General features: G+C 34.6%; 2 protein-coding genes and 1 long non-coding RNA gene across 4 annotated transcripts; 2 read left to right on the top strand and 1 right to left on the bottom strand.

Moving 5' to 3' along the window:
- Positions 1 to 7,664: 7,664 nt before the first annotated feature.
- On the top strand, positions 7,665 to 11,678 carry LOC113322178. Of its 2 annotated transcripts, XM_026570217.1 has the most exons (11): positions 7,665 to 7,825; positions 8,104 to 8,345; positions 8,496 to 8,620; positions 8,777 to 8,885; positions 8,989 to 9,028; positions 9,190 to 9,279; positions 9,384 to 9,483; positions 9,584 to 9,723; positions 9,934 to 10,036; positions 10,148 to 10,800; positions 10,915 to 11,678. In XM_026570217.1, exons 2-11 carry the CDS (start codon positions 8,207 to 8,209, stop codon positions 11,210 to 11,212), a joined length of 1,797 nt encoding a protein of 598 aa, XP_026426002.1. In that variant the 5' UTR covers positions 7,665 to 7,825; positions 8,104 to 8,206; the 3' UTR covers positions 11,213 to 11,678. The 2 variants fall into 2 exon arrangements, with proteins under 2 accessions (XP_026426002.1, XP_026426003.1); XM_026570218.1 differs by lacking the exon at positions 7,665 to 7,825 and having other exon boundaries at positions 8,211 to 8,345; positions 8,467 to 8,620.
- LOC113322177 (putative pentatricopeptide repeat-containing protein At5g06400, mitochondrial) lies at positions 11,649 to 14,848 on the bottom strand. Its single transcript, XM_026570216.1, has one exon. The coding sequence runs from the start codon at positions 14,815 to 14,817 to the stop codon at positions 11,653 to 11,655; it is 3,165 nt and encodes a 1,054-aa protein (XP_026426001.1). The 5' UTR covers positions 14,818 to 14,848; the 3' UTR covers positions 11,649 to 11,652.
- A 6,444-nt stretch (positions 14,849 to 21,292) lies between these two features.
- Positions 21,293 to 23,308, top strand: LOC113322993. Its single transcript, XR_003347395.1, has 2 exons — positions 21,293 to 21,743; positions 22,959 to 23,308. It is a non-coding gene; the product is annotated as an uncharacterized LOC113322993 (long non-coding RNA).
- Positions 23,309 to 23,579: the final 271 nt, after the last annotated feature.

Here is a 23,579-nt window from a genome sequence, read left to right on the forward strand (position 1 = left end):
TAGAGATCTTTGAGATCAAACCCCATCTTCCATAAATCAAAAGCCCTCCTCCTAAATCCTCATCTCATAAATGAAAACCATCTTTCAGAAATCTACCCGATCTTTCACTAACCCAAAGTATGTATCAAACACTAAAAATTAAATTCTTCTTCCCAATACCCTAGAAAATTATTCTCTATGAATGAATTTAACCCAGTCCAATATGATAATAAACCAGTCCATCGAGATAAGTTTATCAAGTTAAATCCCTAATTTCGTTATTTTTGATTTTGTGAGTCTAGGTTGTCTTGTAGAGTAAAATCTACTTAAAAACTCGAAATATGTTTCTTGATTGTGTCTCGTGGAGTATCATCGGTTTGGTTTTAGTTTCATCTGATGATATGAGGTTTGAATTATACTACTGTATTTCTTCATATCTGGATGTGATGGTTTTCTAGGGTTTATTCCTGTTTGTTAATTATTATTATTTTTGGTATTTATAAATAGATACAACCTTTTCGATCTGAAATATATCAAGTTCATTTTTGCATTTTGTTTTGATTTTTCTTCGCCGAATTCAATCATTTATATTTGAGATTATTGAGGTTTATGTTTAGTTTCCAAACAACGTTTTTCTTCTATGCAGTTAAATATTTATGTTTATAATGTTATCGTTACGTCTGTTCGGATACTGAAAAGTATACTACAATAGAGAAGCAAGAAACAAAGTAGATTGGAAAAAAAGTGGGGTGAAGAATAAATGTAAATATTCATACTGATAAAATTTTAAATATTATATTTATTTGAGGCTCGTTGTTTACAGTTAATGATTTAATATTTTACTCATCACAATCAAATTTATATTTTTCTTTAATTGTGTCAAAGTTGTACTCACATGTTGATCTTTTATCTGTATGTATTTCTTGGAAGTTGAAGGACTTAGGGACAAACAATGACATTTACGAGAACTTCATCAACGAGGGTATGTGAAGACTGACTTATCATATTTACTTAGTGTTTCAATTATTCTATCTTATGAGATTTTATTGTATGATTTGCATATTACAAAGCAAAAATTTCAAGTTCAAGATTGTGGAAATATGATTCAAATAATAGTTGTTCATAGATATTTAGTAATCTTAGTCAAGAGATATTTCACAAACTATATTTGTATAAATTGATCTTTTAAACAATACACAAACTGTTTTGGGGTATACCTAGTATGTATATATGTGGCTTTGGGTATGTTTTTGAAAACGTGGGGAGTACCATGATGACCAATTATAGTGAAAATTCATGATTACCAATTGTCTTTTTTATTAAATCATGAATCAGGAAGCAAATTAAATAAAAAGACATAAATTATTTATAAAGAACAAAATCCTATAACATGCCTAGATGAGAAACAAACCAAAGCACAAAATTGTTTTGAAATTAATATGAAGACATATGGTGCAATGAATCATAATCACCATTTTCATTCCTATGAATCCACCCCTGCAATTGATAAACATGTGCAAAGAATCACAGTTACATAATGGATTTTGCATATTTTCTCCTGAACCATGAATCACAAATCTGATATCCTAAATTTTCAGTAGACGTGAGATGGAAAATCAAGAATAATGTGTTCAAAATCCATTCATTTGATCTGTATCACTTAAAATTTTGAACGGTTTCATTAACTCATGTGGAGTGAAAATCAAAAACGTAGTGGGGATCTGTGAGATTTTTTGAGGGAGGTTGTTAGTTTTGAGAAAGTAAGTAATTTTAGGGGAAGGAAAATAAAGGTTTGCGTGAGTTTTGGGTTGAAATATCGTCTGAGTTTTGGGTTGAAACACAAAACAATATCAAAGACCACTAATTTTGGGTCGACTAAAAAATGATATTTTAGGGGAAAATAAAACAATTAACTTCATATTTTTATTATAAATTATTATTTTAATTAATCACAAGTGTAACAGAATAATATCTAAGATTCTTATAGCTACTGATTCTCATGGATCAAAATAAGTCTTATCATAGTTCGTAGCATTTTTCAAATCATTACGACTAAAAATTAGTCTGTCTCATGCCGTGCCGTTATGACACGGGTTATTTCTAATTATAAATATAACTAATCTAGATAAGGACTTAAACCAAGTACCATGTTTGCTTGTTTACAAACTAGGAAATTTTAGTAGAATAAGATTATATAATATTGATGTTTTTTATGTTATATCTTACAAGATGTTTATTTTTGGTAATACGAAGTGAAAAAAACTAAATACAACGATGATAGTAGTATCAAACCTGAAAATTTTTATTAGTGGTACCTACTTTTCATCTTAACAATTCAATTTATCACAATTATAGAAAAATGAATTGAGATAAATTTGTATACACACAATCATATAGAGAACGAGTGACCTTTTTTTTGGTCCCTTTCAATTTTGGTTCTTGGGTGGTCGAACAACTATGCCTACCTAAAAGATGGCCATGTACGTAGTGAGTATGAGCTGGTCATGTAACATCATTAATATTAATTTTCAACAAACTAAGAGTTAGATGCCACAATTTTAAGTGGAAATTGAATAAATACCCCACTTCGAATGGACCTTCATAACTGCCCTTTAGGACCTTCACAAATACTTCTAATGGAAAAATTGAAATTATCAATAAAAACATAATTTTCGCAGACTCTTATTTAACCTTAAGATCTTCTCATTCTTCTTTAACTCCCATTAACTGCGGAATCATAACACTAAACATACCATTGAGATTCTAGAGTTGTTAATTAAATGATGATTTTTGTTTAGTTTTAAAGGAATATTGATAGATTGTATATGCTCGGGCTACACTTACGAACACTAACATAAAATTCTGCTTGGTTTGGCTACAAAAAATTCCGAGGGCGATCTACTATGAATTGCAATGACAATGTGATTCCTGGTGGAGCAATTTATATACAAAATACAAGTCCTGGTTGAGGAGCAGCTTATACGCTAAATGCAAGAGATGGAGACGGAGCAGCTGATATGCATTGCGCTAAAGACGTGGGGCTCAAATTCCGGCATGATTCGGTTAGGGATGTCATTGTCGATATGTGTTATAAATCTGGTGTTGTTGCACGTAAAGAAATCTCTTTGGGGTTTCTTTCTAATGCTAAGGCTTTAAAGCCCGACGATGTCCTTGTCTACAATATATTAGGAAGATGGAAAGGATGTATACTTTGACGTCATATGGGTCTCACCTTTTACTAGTGATAGAACTCGCAATGTCACTCCCAGTCATGCCATTAATGTTGTGGCTGTGCGTAAATGCAACAAATATCCTAACAAATGCTCTACACATGTTTATGGGTTTAGTGTATTGGCTTTTTCTATTTTAGGTGTCCTAGGTGAAGATATGATTTCATTTTTGAAGAGATTATGGAAATGCCTAGTTAGTCATGATATGAATCATAAGATAGGTGGTTCCCTCTTTCACAGATTAGGCATTGTCACTCAGAAAGTGTTGGCCCCCAGCTTGTTGCTAGGCTTCCCACCAACTCTTTGTAATATTTCACAGTTTCTTTCTTAATAATATGCCCTCAGTGGTACCAAAAATTGGGTAGCTAGATCAGCTGGTCATGCCCGTTCCTTAAAGGTTTCATGCGCTCTAGGAGGTCCCAGATTCGAGTCTCCAATGTCGCAATATTGAAGAATTTTACATGGAAGGTAGAGTTAGCTTGCCCCCCTTACGACATAATCAACGCCCCTATCCGCTTCGGCTCCCTTGACTGATTCCTCATGAGGTTCGCTGGTCGGCTAACACGACAACCTATTCAACTAATATAGTAGTACGCCGTTGGAGCCTACCTTGTTAGGCTTCCAACTAGTTCCTTGCAATAATACTCTTTATCCAATAATAATAAAAATTATTAAAAAAAAATACTTTTAATAGTAAAAATAATATGAATAAGTAACATATATGGACAACGGGTTGTTAAGATTATTATCCAATGACCCGTTTTTGTCCTTATTTGATATGTCCAGAAATTCTTTAGTATGCCCTAAAACATGGTTCTCACAAAAACACTTGAAGAATGCTTCAAAAAAAAAAGAAAAAAAAACACTTGAAGAGTTAGTAGTCTTTTTTTCTTATATAATGGATCCAGGCCCATGTGTGAGGATCTTTGTAGGAATGCTATCTTTGATGAAAATACCAGTAACATCAAGACTATCACGTTCATGTACACATTCAAGTCTTTTCCGTTACAGACATGTGTTATCAGGGGCAGAATCAGACTTTCCAACTCGGGGGACAAATATATATAGCGGAACCCAAAATCTTTTAAGGTCTTTTGGGACAAAATAATATAGAACTTGCCTCAAGATTCCACAAAATATCAATATTTCATAGAACATTATACTAGTGTTAGAATTTGTTACATAAAATTTTAAAATATATGTAAGAAGTTACACAAACGAAGCATATTATAGCAATTTTGTAGAACCCAGGGGGAACAATTACGGAAAACTTTAAATTTCTAAGCCTAAAATAGTAATTTTGTAAATTCTAGGAAGGACAATTGTCCCCCCTAGTCCTCACTAAGCTCCGCACCCGTGTGTTATGATACCTTCATAAAGTAAAGTTTCTGATAATCAACATGTTATTCAAAGTTTAGTTGCTAGTATCTATTTGAGTAAAGAAAACCTTGATAAACTTGCAACTAAATATAGATGTAAACCTTGTTTTAAAATATCGATTTCCACGGGTAAAAGAGATGCTACTTCTGGTATTAGCTTTGAAATTCACAGTAAATAAATTACGCTAGGTATTTGAAAAACGTACTCAGCCGTAAATAAATTGCGGTAGGTAGTTTAGTTTTGAATTCACCGTAAAAGATTTCCCATATGTATTACCGCCAGGTTTAAATTGAGATAATCTCATCCGTAAATGATCTTCAAACAATTTGTGGCTAGGAGTTCTTCATTTCCAAGAGGTAAATTACAAAAAATATATGTTTTACAGTAGAGAACGTTCATTTTCGAACCGTAATTTATCTTGCAAATGATGCTCGTCGTTTACATAACAGGATAATTCACTTCTTTCCACAGAATTAACTAGTAATGCATTGGCAAGAAGTTTGTTCCCACGAAGAGCGGTGAGATTTTAGTTGTTGTAAAGTATCAATAGAGGATTTTTGGGTTATAAACTAAATAAATAATAAAGGATAACAATAAAGATTAATTTAAAGCAATGCGAATAAAAACGAGTAAGGAATCCTTCGCCGTCACCGAATGAAAACTAAATTAAAATACTCATTTAGATATTTCTTGTTGAATTTATGCTGTCACCAACCGAATAATAGTAATAAGTTTTGTTATCCCCGGAATTCATGTTGTTACTGGATACAGAAGCGCTCGACTAACATATTTTATCCAACTAAGCCACCCAAAAGTAGCGCACTCAAGGTGTACTCCTACAATCACTTTTTGATTGAGACAATATCCGTGGGAAGGACTGATTTGAGGATGAGGAATTAGCAGTCAGACTCTTCATGTTTTGTGAGTTAGGCTGATCGTAGCAGCAAATACATAAACTCGGTCTGCTTACTAGTATCATCTCTATACATGATAACTTATTTTATTTTTTTGATAGGAATACACAATCAGTTAACGGTATCCCTCTGTCAATTTTGCGGTGTACTACTTGTGCAAAGAATTGAGTGACGGTTACACATACCACACAACCCAATGTTAGTAGAAAAATTTACTATTAGGTTGATTTAAGTGTCCAATTAAATAACCCAATAATAATTCTTAGACATTAAGAATAATAGAGACAATCGACACGAAAATTAAACTCAAAATAAACTGATAAAAAGACTTAGAATTTCATTATTCACGATTTTGAAATCCATAATCGATTAATTAATTAGTTATCATAGCTAAAGCGTATAAAAGATAGAAATACAATAAAATCAAAAAGCACTAAGGAAAGAATTAAAGAAGAAAGAAGTGTAGAGAAAATCAAATGTGAAAGTTGTATCTAGGCTACCATTTATATAAGCTTTTGTAACCTCCTTTGATATCTATCATGTTAAGAAATCTGATAACCATCACTACCTCTTGATCCTTATCTAATTACGATACTTAACCTCTCTTAATCCTAACTAACTAGGAAATCTAGATAGATTAGGAATTTATTTGTTGATCCTGAAATTGGTTTCCCTTTTAACAATTTTGGTAGACTCAATAGCAGTTCCCAAGTCTGGTTGTCCCTTAGCATCATTTGGGTGTCAATATCATTTTTACAAAACTCTTCTTCCAAGTGGATCTGGTTGCCCTTTAGTGGATATTTGGGTGCTAATATCTGTTGCCCATGGAATGATTATTTCGCGTTCCCGTTGTTTTGTCCATGACTTCTTTATGCGACGTCGGAATGACCCCATTTGTTCGCCGTTGGCTTGGTTTTTTCGTTCTCATCGAGATGATGAAAACAAATCTTGAATTTGAACGAGTTTTATTTGATTTTTGGGCTTTCTCCACATGTGTACATCACTTTTGTAGCCATTTCCACTTCCTTTTGGATGTGAAAACAATTATAATACAAGATAACATATAAGAAATATGGCTAAAACAAACATAGAATTGACACTCAAAACATGTAAATTAAGCACTTATCAGCAACTCAAATTTTGGAACCTAATATATGTGAATCTGACCTTTCAAACACACAAAAAAGGGTTTATTGAATCGAACTAACATTAACTATAAGGGGTTTGAAATTTTATAATTCCCTATTGGATGTTTTCTTCGTTGGGTTGCTTTTGATAATCGATGTTTTGGTTGTGTTGTTGCTATCTATCATCGCTATTATTAATCAATGATGAAATTGTTCGGTTTAGGGAAGAAAGAAATCGACTAAGACAGAAAAGGAGTTCTAAAAATGTTTACGACTGAATTAGCTTTTTGTTTTGTTTTTGATATTTAAGTTTGATTAATGGAAGGGTAAGTTAGACATTTTCTAATGCCCTAGGACACCCCGTAACCATCAACCTGTCATTTGATATTCTGAAATAGCCCCTCTATTGACTGAGATGCCTCTATATTAGGTTTCTTTTTCTGTTTGACTCTGTTTCTTTGAACTACTGGGCCATCGATTTCCAACGACTGTTAATTTAAAATGAATGTTTTCTTCCACCCATCCGAGTCACATTTTTGTTAATAAAAATTATTAAAAACAAAAAAGAAAATAATTTTAACCAATTATATACCTACAAATAAGTAAAAGGATGATACAAAAAAAGTCCAGGCTACAAAATCAGTCACGACCTTCCCATCATTAATTATCACCGTTCAATTTTCCTTGTAATATTTCCCACCATTCAGATTAAGTCCCGTTGAGGAAAGGAGACAAGCCCTCCTCCTTGTTCATCTTTTGCACACACAAAGGAGCCATAAATTTATTGTGATGTCCGAAGCTATCAGGTTGGTATAGCCATAGGCTCTTTTAGATTCTGTACCAAATATATAAAAAAAATACCGTACTAGAAAATCTACTTCACTTTATCTTACAAAAATATTTTCACCAACTATGGTCCTAAGTCCTAAGTCCTAACTCAACAGCCAGCCAGGGTTGATACTGTCTCCATCTGTACTCTTACCGCTTTGGAAAAAGTATTAACTAATTAATAAAGAAAGAAAGATTCTAGTTTAATATTCAACTTTAATTTTTTATCTTTCAATGAACTAAATTCTGATTCTCCAAAGCTTCTTGAACTTTGAGCTATTCGTGTCTGCAATTCAGCATGCCCAGAGGGCCAAGTTCATTTCCATGTTCAATCTCCGTCTGGGCTCTCCCTAGAACCTCATTTCAGGTACAAATCTTCACTCTTTTTTCTCATTAATCATTTCTTTCTATTGAGATCTGCGTGTATCTACCACACAAGATAAGAAATGACCAGTCTTTTAAGTTGTGTTTGGATAAGTCTTGTAAATTTCTATCTCTATTTCTATTTCTGATTCTGAATTCTCCATTTTTGTATTGGGGGATTGGATACACCTGTTTTTTTCTGGGATAATATGGATTATACAACTTTGGTGATTCACTTAAGTAGAGGAATAATGGTCTAATGGGTGTTTTTCTTAATCTCAGGGGATAATTAATTTGGAATTACTAGCGTATGACAGACGAGGTTGCAAAGTAGAGTTTTGGAAGGGCAGTGCGGAATAGATATTGTGTGCTTAGATATGCAAAAATGGGCAACAAAGAACAAATCTTGGAGTACAGGCAAAGACTTGACAAGACACTAGCATCTAATGAGCTTTCTAGTGAGGAAGCTATTAAGTGCCGTCTCAAGAATGAACTCCTACATTCATCTCCTTCTGAGAATCAAGGTTGGTTCATTTCGGGTTTCCTGTTGGTCATTTTGTTTATTTTTTGATCCGTTCACTGCTAATTAAGAAACTAGGGAAGAAATCAGTGAATGGAAGTCTAGTTTGATTTCATGTTTTTCAGTAATAGGTAAACTGCTTGGCTTATTCCAGAGTATGTTGAGAGTATTGTGAACAAAAATGGGAAACACTTCTCGAGTTGTCTTGACATGTTGAGGAGTGTGGGAGATGATTCATCGATGACAGCAACTCATGATCAGGGACATGGCGAATGGAAGGTACATTGTTTTGTCTGAATAGTCTTCTACTTATTCTTATATTTATCAAATTGCTTAGTAAGTAGCTAGTTATCGCCCATGGTTTCTCCATTCCATTGAACTATGTTAAATGTGAGCCTCTTTTTCTATTGAACCAATAGAGTTTTCTACTGACAGTTGAAACAAGATACTGATGAGTATCGTGTTATGTATCGAGAAGGACCTCAAGGGACCCCATTACATTCACTACTTGTTGAAGGCTTTGTTGATGGGCCTATGGATGTTTGTGAGTAAAATTTGATGTACTTGAAATTTTTTGCAATGAATTATCATGATTTTGTAGATGGATAACAGAAACTAGTGAATTATGCTTCATTTTTTGGTTGCAGGTTTATGTCTCGCATGGGAAATAGCCCTCTTTCATAGATGGTGAGAACTTTTGGCTATATAGTTCATTTCTTGGTTTGAGATGCCTTATATGTGTCTGGATACTTCATAAGAGTTCCATGTTACCTCTGTTCAAGTTATCTTGGATAGCGATTTGCCATCAGTAAAGATCTAACTTTATCAGCTGTTATCGTTGTTATTAGGTGGCCTCAGTTCAACTTTCCTACTTTTAAAATCATAGAATCCAAATGTGTCCAAAAGGTTCGAATTGGTGAACAGATTGCTTTGGTGAGGTAAAACCTACACATTTTGGATCAATACTCATTTTAAGGATTTTCTGAAGTGATGACCCCCTACTACAGGATATTGACTTTTTTGTTAATTATTTGGAAGAAAGGATGAAGTGTGCCTGGCCGTTATCAGCTAGAGAGGTTGTTGTGCACTATTTTGAAGTAGAAATTCTGGAAGATGATCTGATCATTGTTGTTCTGAATTCGGTAGGTGGTGGAAATTGATCATTTTCTTCCTTCTTTCTCAAGGTTAATATTGTTTTTTGAAGTATAGCATAGTCAGGACTTTTCTTTTATTCACATCCAGGTGACTGATACAGAGAGTGTTGATAGAAGTACACATGGGTTCACCAATGATGGGATACCTGAAGTGAAGGATATTGTGAGGGCAGAGCTGGTAGGAGCCTTTGCTTTACAAAAGGTTACCTCAGACAGAAGTTACTTTCGGTAAGTGCGGGTGTAAGGCACATTTTCCTTGAAATTTCATGATCCCTGTACAGGAGACAGGGTCGTCCACTTGATGGGTATTATAATCTTTGCTCTTGGAGTTAAATGCTTTGATATGCGAGAAGTACATTTTTTCCATGTTCATGGATGGTGAAGTTTATGTCAGTTCCCAAATAATTTGTTTTCTCAGGCGATGGCATTTTTTTGCAGGACAATAATGACCATGGATATAAAGCTGGATTTTGTTCCCCCATCACTTATTAATTTCATGTCAAGGCAGCTCGTAGGCAGTGGCTTTAAGCTCTATAAAAAGGTCGGATTTCGATTTTGTGATTATGCCAACCAAGTGAAATATTTATCTGTTATAGTGCCTAATTGTTTTCCCATCATCACTTTCTTATTAGCAAAATCTACTTTCTTCCAGGCAGTTGCATCTGTGGCTAAAGGGGATGAGGATTTCGGCAAGGTCTTAAAGGACACTTTGTATGTTCGAATACGTGAAGGTTTGAATCAAGAAAGAAGACTTAAAATGGATTCACAATCAGATACAATAACGGTTGAGAAATCTGCAGACAAGTGCCATGAAGAACATGGAACTGAAACTTTTCCAGCTGATGCAACAGTTACAGGCAAGACTTCTCTCGGTGATCATCTTATCATTCGAAGTAAGCAGGCAGATATGTCAGGTTCAGGTCAGACGTCTCAATATGAGATTGAGGAGGAAGAGATTGAACAACATACGAAGTCTGAAGAGGATGGAAATGGTATTATATCGATTGACCAATCTTCATCCCATTTAACGGTGGAACAAATCAGCAAAGAGAAGAAGGTGTTTATCAGTCCAGAGGTTGAACATGCTCTTGACATATTAAACAATGTCATTTCCATGGTCAGGGGAAGTGGAATTAACATTCAGACTTGGTCTGGATTAGGCTCTTCTAATCAAGAAGTGGTAAATTCTAGAGTGGCACCTCAAGATTGTACTGGGGGTGAAATTTTTGCTGAAGCTGTCAAAACAGACAAAAAAGATGCGACTGTGGATGGAGCAGAAACTGGTTCCCGTGTTGCTTCATACAGGTATTAAACCCAAATTAATTTTAGGAATACAGGTTGCTGCACTGATTTGAAGATAACCAAGATACTTGCTTCGCGTGTCTATTTGCTTATATATATCGACTTTTCAACTTGCAGGCCTCATACACCAGAATCATTAGTAAAAGAAGTGTACCCATACCGAACGGCACCAACAACACCAGAACAAAATCTACTTGTTTTAGAAAAAACTCATGACGGTGTTTTGAATTCTTCGCGGGGGCGGACGCTGGGAGAGTCACTGCGGGCACCAGTATTAGAAAACATGAGTAAGGACTATTCTGAAGTTATCGTCAAAGTGAATGGAACCCATGAAGCTAGGAACATTAATGGGAGAGAAAAATCCAGGCAAAAGAAGCACATGTTTTGTTGCTTCAACTCCACTGCAGATCAGTAGTAGAGTACATTAAAGCTGTTTGAATTGTTAGTTCCACGTTCTGGTCAGTCCACCCGAAAATTTACTAAGCTGCAAGATTTGCTTTAACAATACCAAGGATGCAAAAGATGAGGGGTTCTTCCCCTATAGCGTAGAATAACTTAAGGCTATACCGTTAAGTTATAAACAACTTAAATATTGAACTGTTTGATGAAACAAAAGATGAAAACACAATACGTGATCATGAATGAGAAGCAGAATTTGATGTAACCTTCAAATTCATGTAAAGGCAAGTTTTTACCACATTGGGCATTGGTACTTTGCCCTAAGTTGAGCTGGTCTGGTGTGTTATTGTTGCAGTAAAAGATGAGTGTAGTCTCTGAGTTTATTTCGATTGCTGAAACATGTTTTTGTTTGTTATGCATGTTAATGCAAAACTTCATATCATACACAGGTGAAATTTAAGATGAAAGCTTTCTTTTATTCATGAGATCCCATTTTCTTTGTAATACAGTATGAGCTAAATCATTTTTGCCTTCTCTATTTAGCCCATAATAAACAGTGCGAAAATTGATGGAACTAGGGATTATCCCACTACTTGGCATCTCATATAATAGCTGCAGGGCTTCTTCAGACCTGCCTATCTCACAGAGGCATGTCATGAACATTGAATATGTTTTAAAATCAGGTACAGGTCCTTTAAGCTTCATACGTCGAAAGATATTCCAAGCATCACTAACCATCTCCATGTTCATATAACCACGGATCAGCGCGGAGAACGTAACAATGGTTGGCTCACAACCATCTTCTCCTATTTTCTTGAAAAAATCCAAAGCTTTCTCAATCTGTTTCTTCTTAAAGAAGTGGACAATTAGCGATGTATATACATGTACTGTTGGACTGGTACCTTCCTCTTTCATTTTATCCACCTTCGCTAAGGCTTCATCCACCCTACCTGCTCTTAGTAAACCATGAACAAGACTTCCGTAAATATATCGATCAAGTTTAGATCTTTCTTCCCCTACTTCATCTACCATAGCTTGAGCTTCGTCTAGCCTCCCCGCACGGCAAAGGGCCCTAATGACCAAAGAATAGCTAAGAGGCTTGCTAAACCCACTCTGGCATAAATATTCTCTGCATTTTTGAGCATCTGATATTTTTCCTACTTCACACAGACAATTAAGATAGATTTCAACCAGTTCTTTGTCTGGCACATACTTGGCTCTGATCATATCATGGAACAGTTTGACGGCTTCATCTACCTTTCGGCCTTTCTTCCCACAAAGAAACATTAGCAAATACTTGAACGTATTTCCATTTGGTTTACACCCATCACTTTTCATTTCTTTAAATTTCTTTATAGCAATCTCAGTCAAACCTGCTCGAGCGTACTGCATTATCATGATAGTCCATGTTTCTGAAGTTACCAAAGAGCCTTTTCTTCTCATTTCCAAATAGAGGTTTCTCATGTGTTTAAAATCTTTCCCAGATCCAGATAATTTTATGGCCATGTTATAGGTCTCTGCAGTGTGGCTATAATCAGACTGCGACCCCACCCATGAAAAGAAACTCAATGCAGCATTACCATAGTGTTGGCAATGGCGAAGAACATCGAGAACAAGCTCAGGAGTGAACTGAATAGTGTGCTTATCCAGAGCTTCTTGCATTGAGCTCCAGTCCATGGAGGACGATAAAATTTTACAGATCTGGAGGACGGTAAAATTCTCTTGAAAATTATAATCACTATAAACTCTACTCAGTGGCTCCAAAAGAAATTTTTCCCGCGGTGGATGTAGTTGGGTAGGTTTTGAACTGCAGCAGAATTCTAGGGGCTGGCATGTATCAACGACAGTGTTGGTAGCTACATCGAGAGACTGGTGACTGGTGGGTAGATATACTGAATCATTTTCTTGACTGTAAATGGCTCTCCAGATCTGCTTCACCTTTTCAGCTGTCTTTATGGCACCTTTTCTCTCAGACGAGGATATTACCAAGTGAAACATTTCATCTGAGATGTTCATTTTTGAGCTCCTCATCTCGTTCAAAAGATCAAGAGCCTTATCTGTTCTTGCAACCTTACAGAGCTCCTTAACAAAGATCAAATAGAATTTTGGAGTGGGTTTTACACCTTTATCCTTCATATGATTAAAAATATCCCATGCTTCCGTGACATGGTTATGCTGCACATGACCTGTGATCAAAACTGTAAATGCCACAATATCCGGTTCAACTCCATTCTCCAACATCTCCCTGTAAAGTTTGCAAGCTCTTTCGTACTCATTCGACCTAAAAAGGTGTTGCATTAGCTGGGTATAAGTCGAAACCATAGGAAGATGTCCAGATTCTTTCATTCCTGTAAACATTTCAAAGGCATCCTCTAACTCACCTCTCTTTAAATGCCCAGTTATAACAATTCCATATACTCTTCCGTTAACAAACTGATTTTGCTTCATAATTTCTATAATTTCTAAGGCATCTGCAACTCTAGCAGTATTACATAGCCCTTTCACCAAAATTTCATAATTTGTAGGATCAAGTGTTATCTTCTTACTCTTAAGTTCATGAAGCAATTCTATTGCTTCTTCGATTCTCCCTGAAATGCAAAAACACCTAAGCATGCAAGAATAAACAATCTGCTCAGGAATCTGGGATACATTTATCATATCGTCTCCAATCAGTCGAACAGATGAGAGATTTCCTGATCCCGATAAGCAATTCAACAACTGTTTATATAAATTCATATCAACCTCCATATTCATAAATACCATCTCTTTGTAGAACTCCAAGGCAATGTCAGCTTTTCCAGCAGCACACAACGTACGAACGATCAATTTGTAGGCCATTCCATCAGGTTGACAGCCAGATCTCCTCATACTCTCAAAAACATGTAAACATCTTCCAATCATATTCACCTTCCCATAGCTAGAAATGAGAATGGTCCACGTTTTGATATCTTTTGAACATGATTCCATCTCCATTTCTTTAACCAATTTATCAACCAGACCGAATTCTTTTGCTTCTCCAGCAATGTATAACATAGTATTGTAAGTACTAGTGGTGTGGTAATGTCCATTTTGAAGCTTCACCCAGTTAAAGAATCTATAAGCTAAATGACCAACTTTAAAACATCTCTTCAATACTTTGTCAACTGTATCTGAATCTAACAAAAAACCCGACTTCTCTAAGCGCTCCTCAAAAGAAACTGTAACATCTTGAACACGTATAATTTCAGTAATCTTATGAGCAATAGGACTCACATCATCATTTATCACAGATTTTCTTAACTGGGTCTCTTCCAAAGCACTCACTTGGGCACTTCTACAAACACTTGGCCTTCGTTCTAATGGTTCTTTCAAATTTCTAACATGGGTATCTTCAAAACTTGAAACCCCACATGAATCAATACTCTCTTCGGGAGTTCCTAGTATCTCTGTAATGCTGTTGAAGATAGAAGCCAAATTTTTTGTTTCCGTCAGCGTTTCTTGAGTTCTCGTTCTAGAATTTCGAAACTTTGAAGACTTAGAATGTGTCGAAGCTTTATAATTTTTGAGCTTACTACACTGGAATTGAAGTATGTTTTGAGATGGAGTTGAATCTAAACTTCGAAATTTCGATAAATACCTCATTTCACGAAAATTATGAAAGGAAAAATTTGTTGGATTGGCGATCAAAATACAGAATTAGTAACTATCATTTCGTCCTAATATGAGAAGTTTGGTCTCGTGGGCCTGGGTGCAGATCCTCTGTACCGGGAATCTGTCCCTGCCTATCAAGGGATGCCACGTGTGTCTTCTTCTTCAATGGTTAACGGAGTTTATTCGCTCATAACTGTTAAGATTTATATATTAAAAAAGCTCAAAACAAAAAGAAAAAAAAAATCGAGATGTCTGTCTTAACGAAAAAAAACAACATTATCAAATTCATCCCACATTGAAGTTAACCTTATCAACTTATGTTGATTACAAATGGTGTTGATTACACAAGTGATCTACTATCAGATTTATACTAAGAGTTAGAAGATACCTTCACGAAATCTGTGCATAAGATATAAACATAAGCAAACCCCATATCTTTAATCCACGGTTGATTACAAATGGTTATGAAACAATTTAATAAAATCAATCAAGAGATAACCAAATAACAAAATAAAGTAAAACAAAAATTCTTAGATAAAACAAGACAACTAAAAGAATCTATGGAGTGATCCAGTTGATGAATAATCGTTCTTCCATCTACAGTAATTAGGTTTTGATTTTAATTGCACTTAAACGGAATCTTCTCCATAACTTAATGAGGAGTTTCCTATAGATATGTGTAAGTAGGGATTGGATAAATCAGTTCGTCAGTCATCATCAGATTCATCACCGGTAATGAAATACAGAGAATTACATGAACTTTGCGAAGGTTTGGATTACTTTTGTATTTTTATTAAAGAATATTTAGCACGAAATTTGGTTACACACGTGGCATCCCTCATAGGCAGGGACAGAGGTACAGGAAAATTTCCTGTTCAGAAGATCTGCACCCCGTGGGCCTCGCCCATTTATATGTTTTGTTTTCAAGATTCTATCATTTTTGTCCAAAATTAGGGATCATGTTCGGAGGTAATGACAAAAGTGATAATTATATAATTATCCCTTGTTTTGATAGGCTTTACAAATACCCTTATGTGACACAATAAATATGAAACCTATTTTGAGGCATACTTTATTTTTTTGAGGCATACTGAATAAAACCAAAATAGTGTCACTAAATAAAAAACAACATCATCCCTTATCCACCCTTTTTGATAATAGCATAACTACCCTTACATAATTAGTATTAATGATTATGATTAGATTTGATTAGCTAGAAATTTTAAGGATTAATTAAAAATTAAATTATTAGTGGTGAATTAGTAGAAAATCAAATTTATGTGAGAGAGTTGGGTTTTTGAGAGGATGAAGAAGAAGAAGAAGTGAAAAAAAAAAACTTGGATTTTGAATTTGAGATTTTAGTGATTAGAAATGACCAAATTGTGTGATTCAAATTAGAGGTAGACTTCTATACGAGGTTTAATTTCTTTTTATAAGTTGACTCTGTCAAAAAATTGAATTTTTAAAACCCAGATCTACTGACCAGAAGAACAGTTCGAGTGATAACTTTTCAGCCGAACTTCACTCTGTAACTAACGAATTTAGGTTCGGCTAATTCGAACAAAATTTAGCAAAGTCGCATTAGCCGAACATAGTGTTTCTCTAAATCATACATTAGGTTCGGCTCAAAATTGATACTCCAAGATCAGCCGAACTGATATACTGAAAACCCTAATTTCATCTTTGAAATCATGTTCTACCGATCAAACAAAATAAAATCAATCAAAAACAAGATGGGTTTGTTACACATACATTCTAAAATACATCTAAAAGCAATTGAGATTTGGATTTCGCACTCCAACATCGCTCACTTTGATTCGTGTTTGCTTTGCTTGATCAATTTCTTGATTGATTTGGAGTACGAGATGTTTAAGTTTAAATTTTATTTTGATTTTTGATTTTAGGTTTTTGAGGATAAGGGCACTCTAGTAATTTAAATTGTGTAAGGATATATAGGTAATTGCACTACCTTTAGACACCCCTTATAAACCCACCCTAGATGGTATAATGAATGAGTATGCCTCAAAATAAGTTTCATAAATATTCCCCTCTCTATCTATAAGCCCATCATGGATCCATTAACATCTTTTTTGTTTCCATATTTACCCTCCCTACATAATCAGAAAATCAACCTTCCAGGGGGTTAGTCGTGGGAGAGTTCGAGAGAATTTAATGTATTTAGGTTTTCTCCTGTTAGTCCTGAGGGAGTTTGAGGGAGTCTCTCCAAATCTCCGTTAGTCGTTGGGGAGTTTAGAGGAGTCTCCTAAACTCTCTAGAAAACACCTGTTAGTCGTTGTGGAGTTTAAAAAAAGCTCCCTGTTAGTCATAAAACCCTACAATACTAGGGAGTTGGTTGCTTTGGGGAGTTCGAAGGATTTTTTAGTGTATTTTGATCTCACAACAAATCTCTCAAAAGAGTAGAGATTTGGGAAGGAGTTTGGTGCGTAGAAAACCATAGGAGAAAGAAGAGGAAACGTTTTTTTCCGGGTATGTTTTTTTTCTTCTTTGATCTCCATGATTGTTTATAATAGTTTGATTTGTGTACTATTTTGATTGTTTTTCATATCTTTGATCTCCATGATTGTTTATTTTGATTGTGTGTATAGTTTTTTTTTGTGGGTACTCTCTCTCTGTCAAAACCCTAATTTGTGGTTCAAAAGATCTTGGTAAGAAATTGCATGATTTGATTATAATGATATCTTTAAATTCAACCGTTGGAATATGCTGAAATTTGAGTATGTCGTAGTTTACCTTGTTATAGAAGTATAACAAAATTTTCACGCGGATCAGGTCACGTTTGCTACTGCAAAGCTTGCACAATATATGATTATGGTCTGTTGAGTTTAAATCCCGAATAGGGGACTGATTCCTATTTATCTCATTCTCCGCTTATCGGATAAAGCTGAAATTTTAGTATGATGTTTGTATATATGAAGGTTACCTACTGTAGAAATTTCATGAAGTTTTGATCAATTTAGGTACACCAAAGTGTGAGAAATCCGGAACTGAATTCTGTATGCACGTATTGAAAGTAGTCGGGTTCTGAGTAATGTATCTTTTTAATGAACAATTGGAATGCTATGATTTTTGAGTGTGTTGTGGAATATTGAGTTGTAAGTGTACCATAAAAATTTAAAGAGGATCAGGTAAGTATTAGTACTGCAAAGATTGGACAATCTGAAACTGTGTTTCGGTGAAACAGAATTCCTTTACAACTATCTTCATAATTTGTTATGTCATCATGCATTAATTGGCTTGCTACTTTGCATGGGTGTCATTGAGAATCACTATCACTTGTTAAGTCATTTTATTTAGACACATACTTCTCTTATATTCTATATGCCAAAGTTCAATACAGTGGCGTACTTCATTCCGTTTTTTCGTGTTTTAGCCAATTCATACGGTGTTTTTGTTATAATGATATCTTTAAATTCAACCGTTGGAATATGATGAAATTTGAGTATGTCGTAGTTTACGTTGTTATAGAAGTACAGTAAAATTTTCACGCGGATCAGGTCATGGTTTCTACTGCAAATCTTGCACAATATATGACTATGGTCTGCTGAGTTTAAATCCCGAATAGGGGACTGATTCCTATTTATCTCATTCTCCGCTTATCGGAAAAAGCTGAAATTTTAGTATGATGTTTGTATATATGAAGGTTTCCTACTGTAGAAATTTAATGAAGTTTTGATCACTTTAGGTACACCAAAGTGTGAGAAATCCGGAACTGAATTCTGTATGCACGTATTGAAAGTAGTCGGGTTCTGAGTAATGTATCTTTTTAATGATCCGTTGGAATGCTATGATTTTTGAGTGTGTTGTAGAATATTGAGTTGTAAGTGTACCGTAAAAATTTCAAGAGGATCAGGTAAGTATTAGTACTGCAAAGATTGGACAATCTGAAACTGTGTTTCGGTGAAACAGAATTCCTTCAAAGTTAAAAGCATAAACCTGTATCTTTGCAAGTTTCTATTAGATTTAATGGGCTTTTAGAGTTACAACATTTGATCGTTTTTCATCATAACTATTAGTATTTATTTTTTTTTCTCCTAGTTGAGAACTTATTGTTATGGATTGATTGCTACTAATTATTATGGGTTGACATCTTTATGGTTATTATGATTGAATTTATGAACTTTATATTCTATATGCTTATTTTCTATATACATATACTTTTATGCTTTTGAAATAATGATGATTCTAATAAAAAAAGAGTACTTTTATCATCTTTTTAGGTGAACATGTCTAATTTGGATTTATCTACTGATAGTGAAGATGAAGCCTTTGATACAGAAGAAGAAAGCAGTGATGATGAAGAGGTAAGCAACAATAATGAATTTGAACTATCCATATTTTTGAATATACTTTCAGCGGTGCATTCATGGTTGATGGATATAATCAAGCAATTGCAGTACATACAAAGTCAGCATATTGAAAGACCAATGAGACGCCCAGTTACTTTGTTTGGATATAACTATATAAGGAGAGTTTTGCGTCAAGACCCAGAAGACTTTCGAAGAAGTTATAGGATGTACCCTGATATTTTTCTAAAACTATGTTGTATCATTAGAGAAACTACATCATTATGTGATATAAGATGTGTTTTTATTGAAGAAATGCTTTGTACATTTTTACTCGTTGTTGGCCAAAGTTCACGATATTGCACAATACGTGACACATTTGGTCGCTCTCGGTGGACAGTTAGTAAAAACTTCAACAGGATGTTGCGAGCTTTACTTGGGGGATGGTGGGTTTGCAAACCGACGATATTGTTTAACACCATTTCGTGGCCAACGTTATCATTTGAAAGAATTTTCTGGTACGAGTAATCATGCGAAAAAGGCTGAAGAATTATTTAACATGCGTCATGCTTCTTTGAGGAATGTAGTTGAAAGATTGTTCGGTGTTGTGAAGTCTCGTTTCTTGATCTTTAAGTCTCAACCTCCATTTCCGTATCAGGTGCAAGCGGAGATAATGACAGCTTGTGCAGGCCTATACAACTTCTTACGAAAAGAATGTCGTTCAGATGAGTTTTCGGTCGAGGAAGAGGAAGATAGCCATCCATCAACGCTTGTGAATGACGATGAAATTTTGACACAACAAACTCAAGAACAACAACGTCAAGAAGCTAATGCATGGAGAAAGAGTATAGCGGATGATATGTGGGAAAATGTTCGTGAACAAAGGGAGTTAGAATTGTATGGAGACCGTTAAATTGAAGGGAAAAAAAATTATCTCGTTGCACAAAATAACATACTATTGATACAGAGATATGATCATTTTCATTTATTTTTTTTCTTTTGATTAAAGATCAATGTTATTTGCAAATAAGGATTTATTGTTTCTTAAAAGATAATGAGTTAGGAGTGAACTCTCTCCCCAAACTCCCCCAAACTCCCTCTAATAAACTCTCTCAAACTTCCTACACTCCCCCAAATTCCCTGAACTCAAAAACACAAAACTCTCTCAAACTTCCTACACTATCTCGAACTCTCTCAAAATCCCTGAGATTTAGGCCGTGTTTGGCACCTTTGACAACATAAAACTTAACTAGATTAGAGTTTTCTCTTACTTAATTAGGATTACCATAAAATAGTTAAGCAAAAATGTTGTTTGTTTTTCCATCAAATCCCGTACTGGTGTATGTTATATTTTGTTTGTCTAGAATTTAATTTTACTAGAAAAAATTTAGAGCCTGTTTGGTATAGTTTTCAAAAACAGTTTTCTATTTTTAAAAACAGAGAAAACAAAAAACAGGAGAAAACGCGTTTGGTAGGGACATTTTCAGAAAATGTTTTCTATCTGTTTTCTGTTTCTGAAAACAAAAAAGTGAAAACAACAAATTATTGTTTTTTGTGTTTTCTCTTTTTTTTTCTTGGTTTTTTTTTTTCTATTCAAAACAAAGTAAGAGATCGGGGGAATGACTACAAGTGAGTCATGGATAATATCACTATCTCTTAGACTAATCTTTACATTTGATACGATTTAGTTGATTTTCCTTGTTTTGAAAAACAGTTTACCAAACAATTTTTAGAAAATGAAAACAAGGAAAAAAGAGTATGTTTTTAAAACAGTGGAAAACTATTTTTGGAAACTGTTTTTGAAAACTGTACCAAACAGGCTCTTAGTTTTACTTCTTATCATAAAGGGAAAATATATAGGATAATTGTAAAAAGGGTGAAAAATGGGTCAAGTGAAAAGTTAGTTTAATTACCTATTTTAAAAGAAAAATAACTGTCTATTTTTGGTTGGGATTTTGGTATCCTGGATATTTGGGAGAATAGTGTAACCTTAATTTTTTAGCTTATTAAAATTAGGGAAGGTTATGCTATTCCTGTCCAAACTTAGAATAAAAAGAAGACAAACACTTTTTGACGGTTATTTTGGAGATAACCCAACCTAAAATAGGATATCAAATGTGCCAAACGCGACCTTAAAATACACTCAACTCCCCCGAAATCACTCAAGGACTAACCCCCTATTCGTTCTTTTTGTTTTTTTGATATCAAAATTCTCTCCTTCTCTCTAACGACAGCGACCACCACTACCACCCCCTCCGACATCACCTCCGCCATTACTAATAGATTCAGGAACACCTCCACTAATCCCACCACTAGTTCTAGCACAATCTTCAGTACTTCCATCAAGTCCACCAACACATGTACTAAATTCTCCAATCGAATCTAAAGCTCAGATCCATTTTCGATATCAATTGGATTTGTCTTGAAGGATGTTCGATGATAACAGTTAGTTCTTAAGGATTTGTCCGCATCGATTTAGGAAGAGAAGATAAAAATCGTCATCAATTTAGGAAGACAAGATGAAAATCGTCATCAGTTGTTGGATCTGAAATTTCACTTGTCCATGACCCTAATTTCAGATTTTCTTCTTCTTCAGATCCATAATTAATTCAGGTAACTGATTAACTTTCTTTTCAATTCGTCATTTTTAGTTGTAATGACTCATAAAAGTAGAATTTAACAGTTTATTTATACTTGATTTTTCTTTGTGTTTGGTGGTGGTAGTGTAGCATGTACAGTGGTGGTGGGTGGTTGGGATTGTGTTTGTGGTAGTGGTGATTGGATTGTTGCATTTTTGTTGATTGGAATTAGTTTTTGGTTTCTTCAATTGGAACTGGTGATGGTATGATGTGTTATTCAGCTAGCTTTCTCTAATAAATTTCAAATTTTTACATTTCTGTAGACCTTGTAAGGTTGATGATATTACAACATATATTGCTAATAAGATGGGGTTAGATGCCTATTTCAGATACTTTATTGTTGATTCTTGTAGATTTAATTAGGAATAATGTATTAAGATGACTAGATTGATGCAGGACACAAGAAAACATCTGTTATACCTAAAGTAAGACGGAACTGATATTCTGAATTTTCCATTGGTTTTGTTTGATTGAAACTTGACTTAACATTTTAGGGATGATTCGTAAAATCGAGCTCAAATTATAGATTTTAAGAAATTGATAGGATCATTATAATTAACTTATGTATATCATGCTTTCATTATCACTTATATATATCATGCTTGCATTATCACTAGAAATGCTTGTTTGCTGTTTCAGTTTATATACTCCGGCAACAGACATATGGAAATGAAAATAGAGGAAGTTGTGTTATTTTCTGCTTGTTTCTTACATTCAGTTCAAGGTTGTATATAGCCTAACCCGCATGAATGATGGATTTAACATCAAATTTCCATGAGTCTTAATTATATGTGGCATAAAGTCAGCCGACTAATTATTATAAGCTTAACCTTCACACTATATGGTGGGTCAGACATCCACCCTTCTTGAATAATTCTTACCCAACAAGATGATCATTACGAATGTTTTAAACTGTGAATTGGGAATTTTATGTGGGTGTTTGTTTACTGACTGCAGTAAGACTATAAATGTGGGATAAATATGTATTATGTGTGTGCAGGTTGGCGTGTTCTCTTGTTTCTTCTTTTACAAATCCTTCTTGTAAGAATATCATAATTTTGGTGGTCATGCATAGTTTTTCAAAATTTCAAGCTAGGTTTAGTTGTATGTTGTTGTTTTTCATTCTCATATTGATTATTAAGAATACTGATTATGCATTGTTATTTATTTGTGGCAATGCTGTTGGAAGTGGTGGATCAGTCATGGTGGTGGTGGAACAATGGAGTTGGAGGTGGTGGTGGTGGAATGGTATTAACATTGCAGTAATATGCAAGCATACAAGTGCATTAACACTTTTGGTGCCACGTCTTTTTTAAGGTAATTTGAAATATTAAATCAGTGTTGTTTTTACGTTTATCTTTTTTGTGTTGATGGTTCAAAGACCCTTCACGATGAATCTGTAATTTCGGAAGGGAGTCAGTCTGCAAACTATTCTAGCTAGACTCTGTTTTAACTTTTAAGTGAATGAAATGCTTAAATTATGTAAATTTTGATACTCAAGGAAGGTTTGGATTAATTAGTTACAGCTAGGTTGAGAAACGATTAACTTGCCTTAAGAATTGAGCATGTTTAGGAAACAACGTATTTCATGCAGATATTTTAGAATTAATTCATGCATATGCCGGTTCGTTTGTGGATGTTGCAACATTAAAGATCTGGAATTTGCTAGTAAGCTGGACAGTGGCCATGTATTGTTGTTGGACTAATGGTAGTGGTGGTACTGTTGGAGGCCTATCTTTGCATTTATGGATCTCTGGGATTCAGTTATTATGGGGTCAACTCCTGTTGTTGATGCCATTTTTATGGGATC

This window comes from Papaver somniferum, chromosome 11 (genome assembly GCF_003573695.1).
Source record: "Papaver somniferum cultivar HN1 chromosome 11, ASM357369v1, whole genome shotgun sequence".
NCBI classification, from domain to species: Eukaryota; Viridiplantae; Streptophyta; class Magnoliopsida; order Ranunculales; family Papaveraceae; genus Papaver; species Papaver somniferum.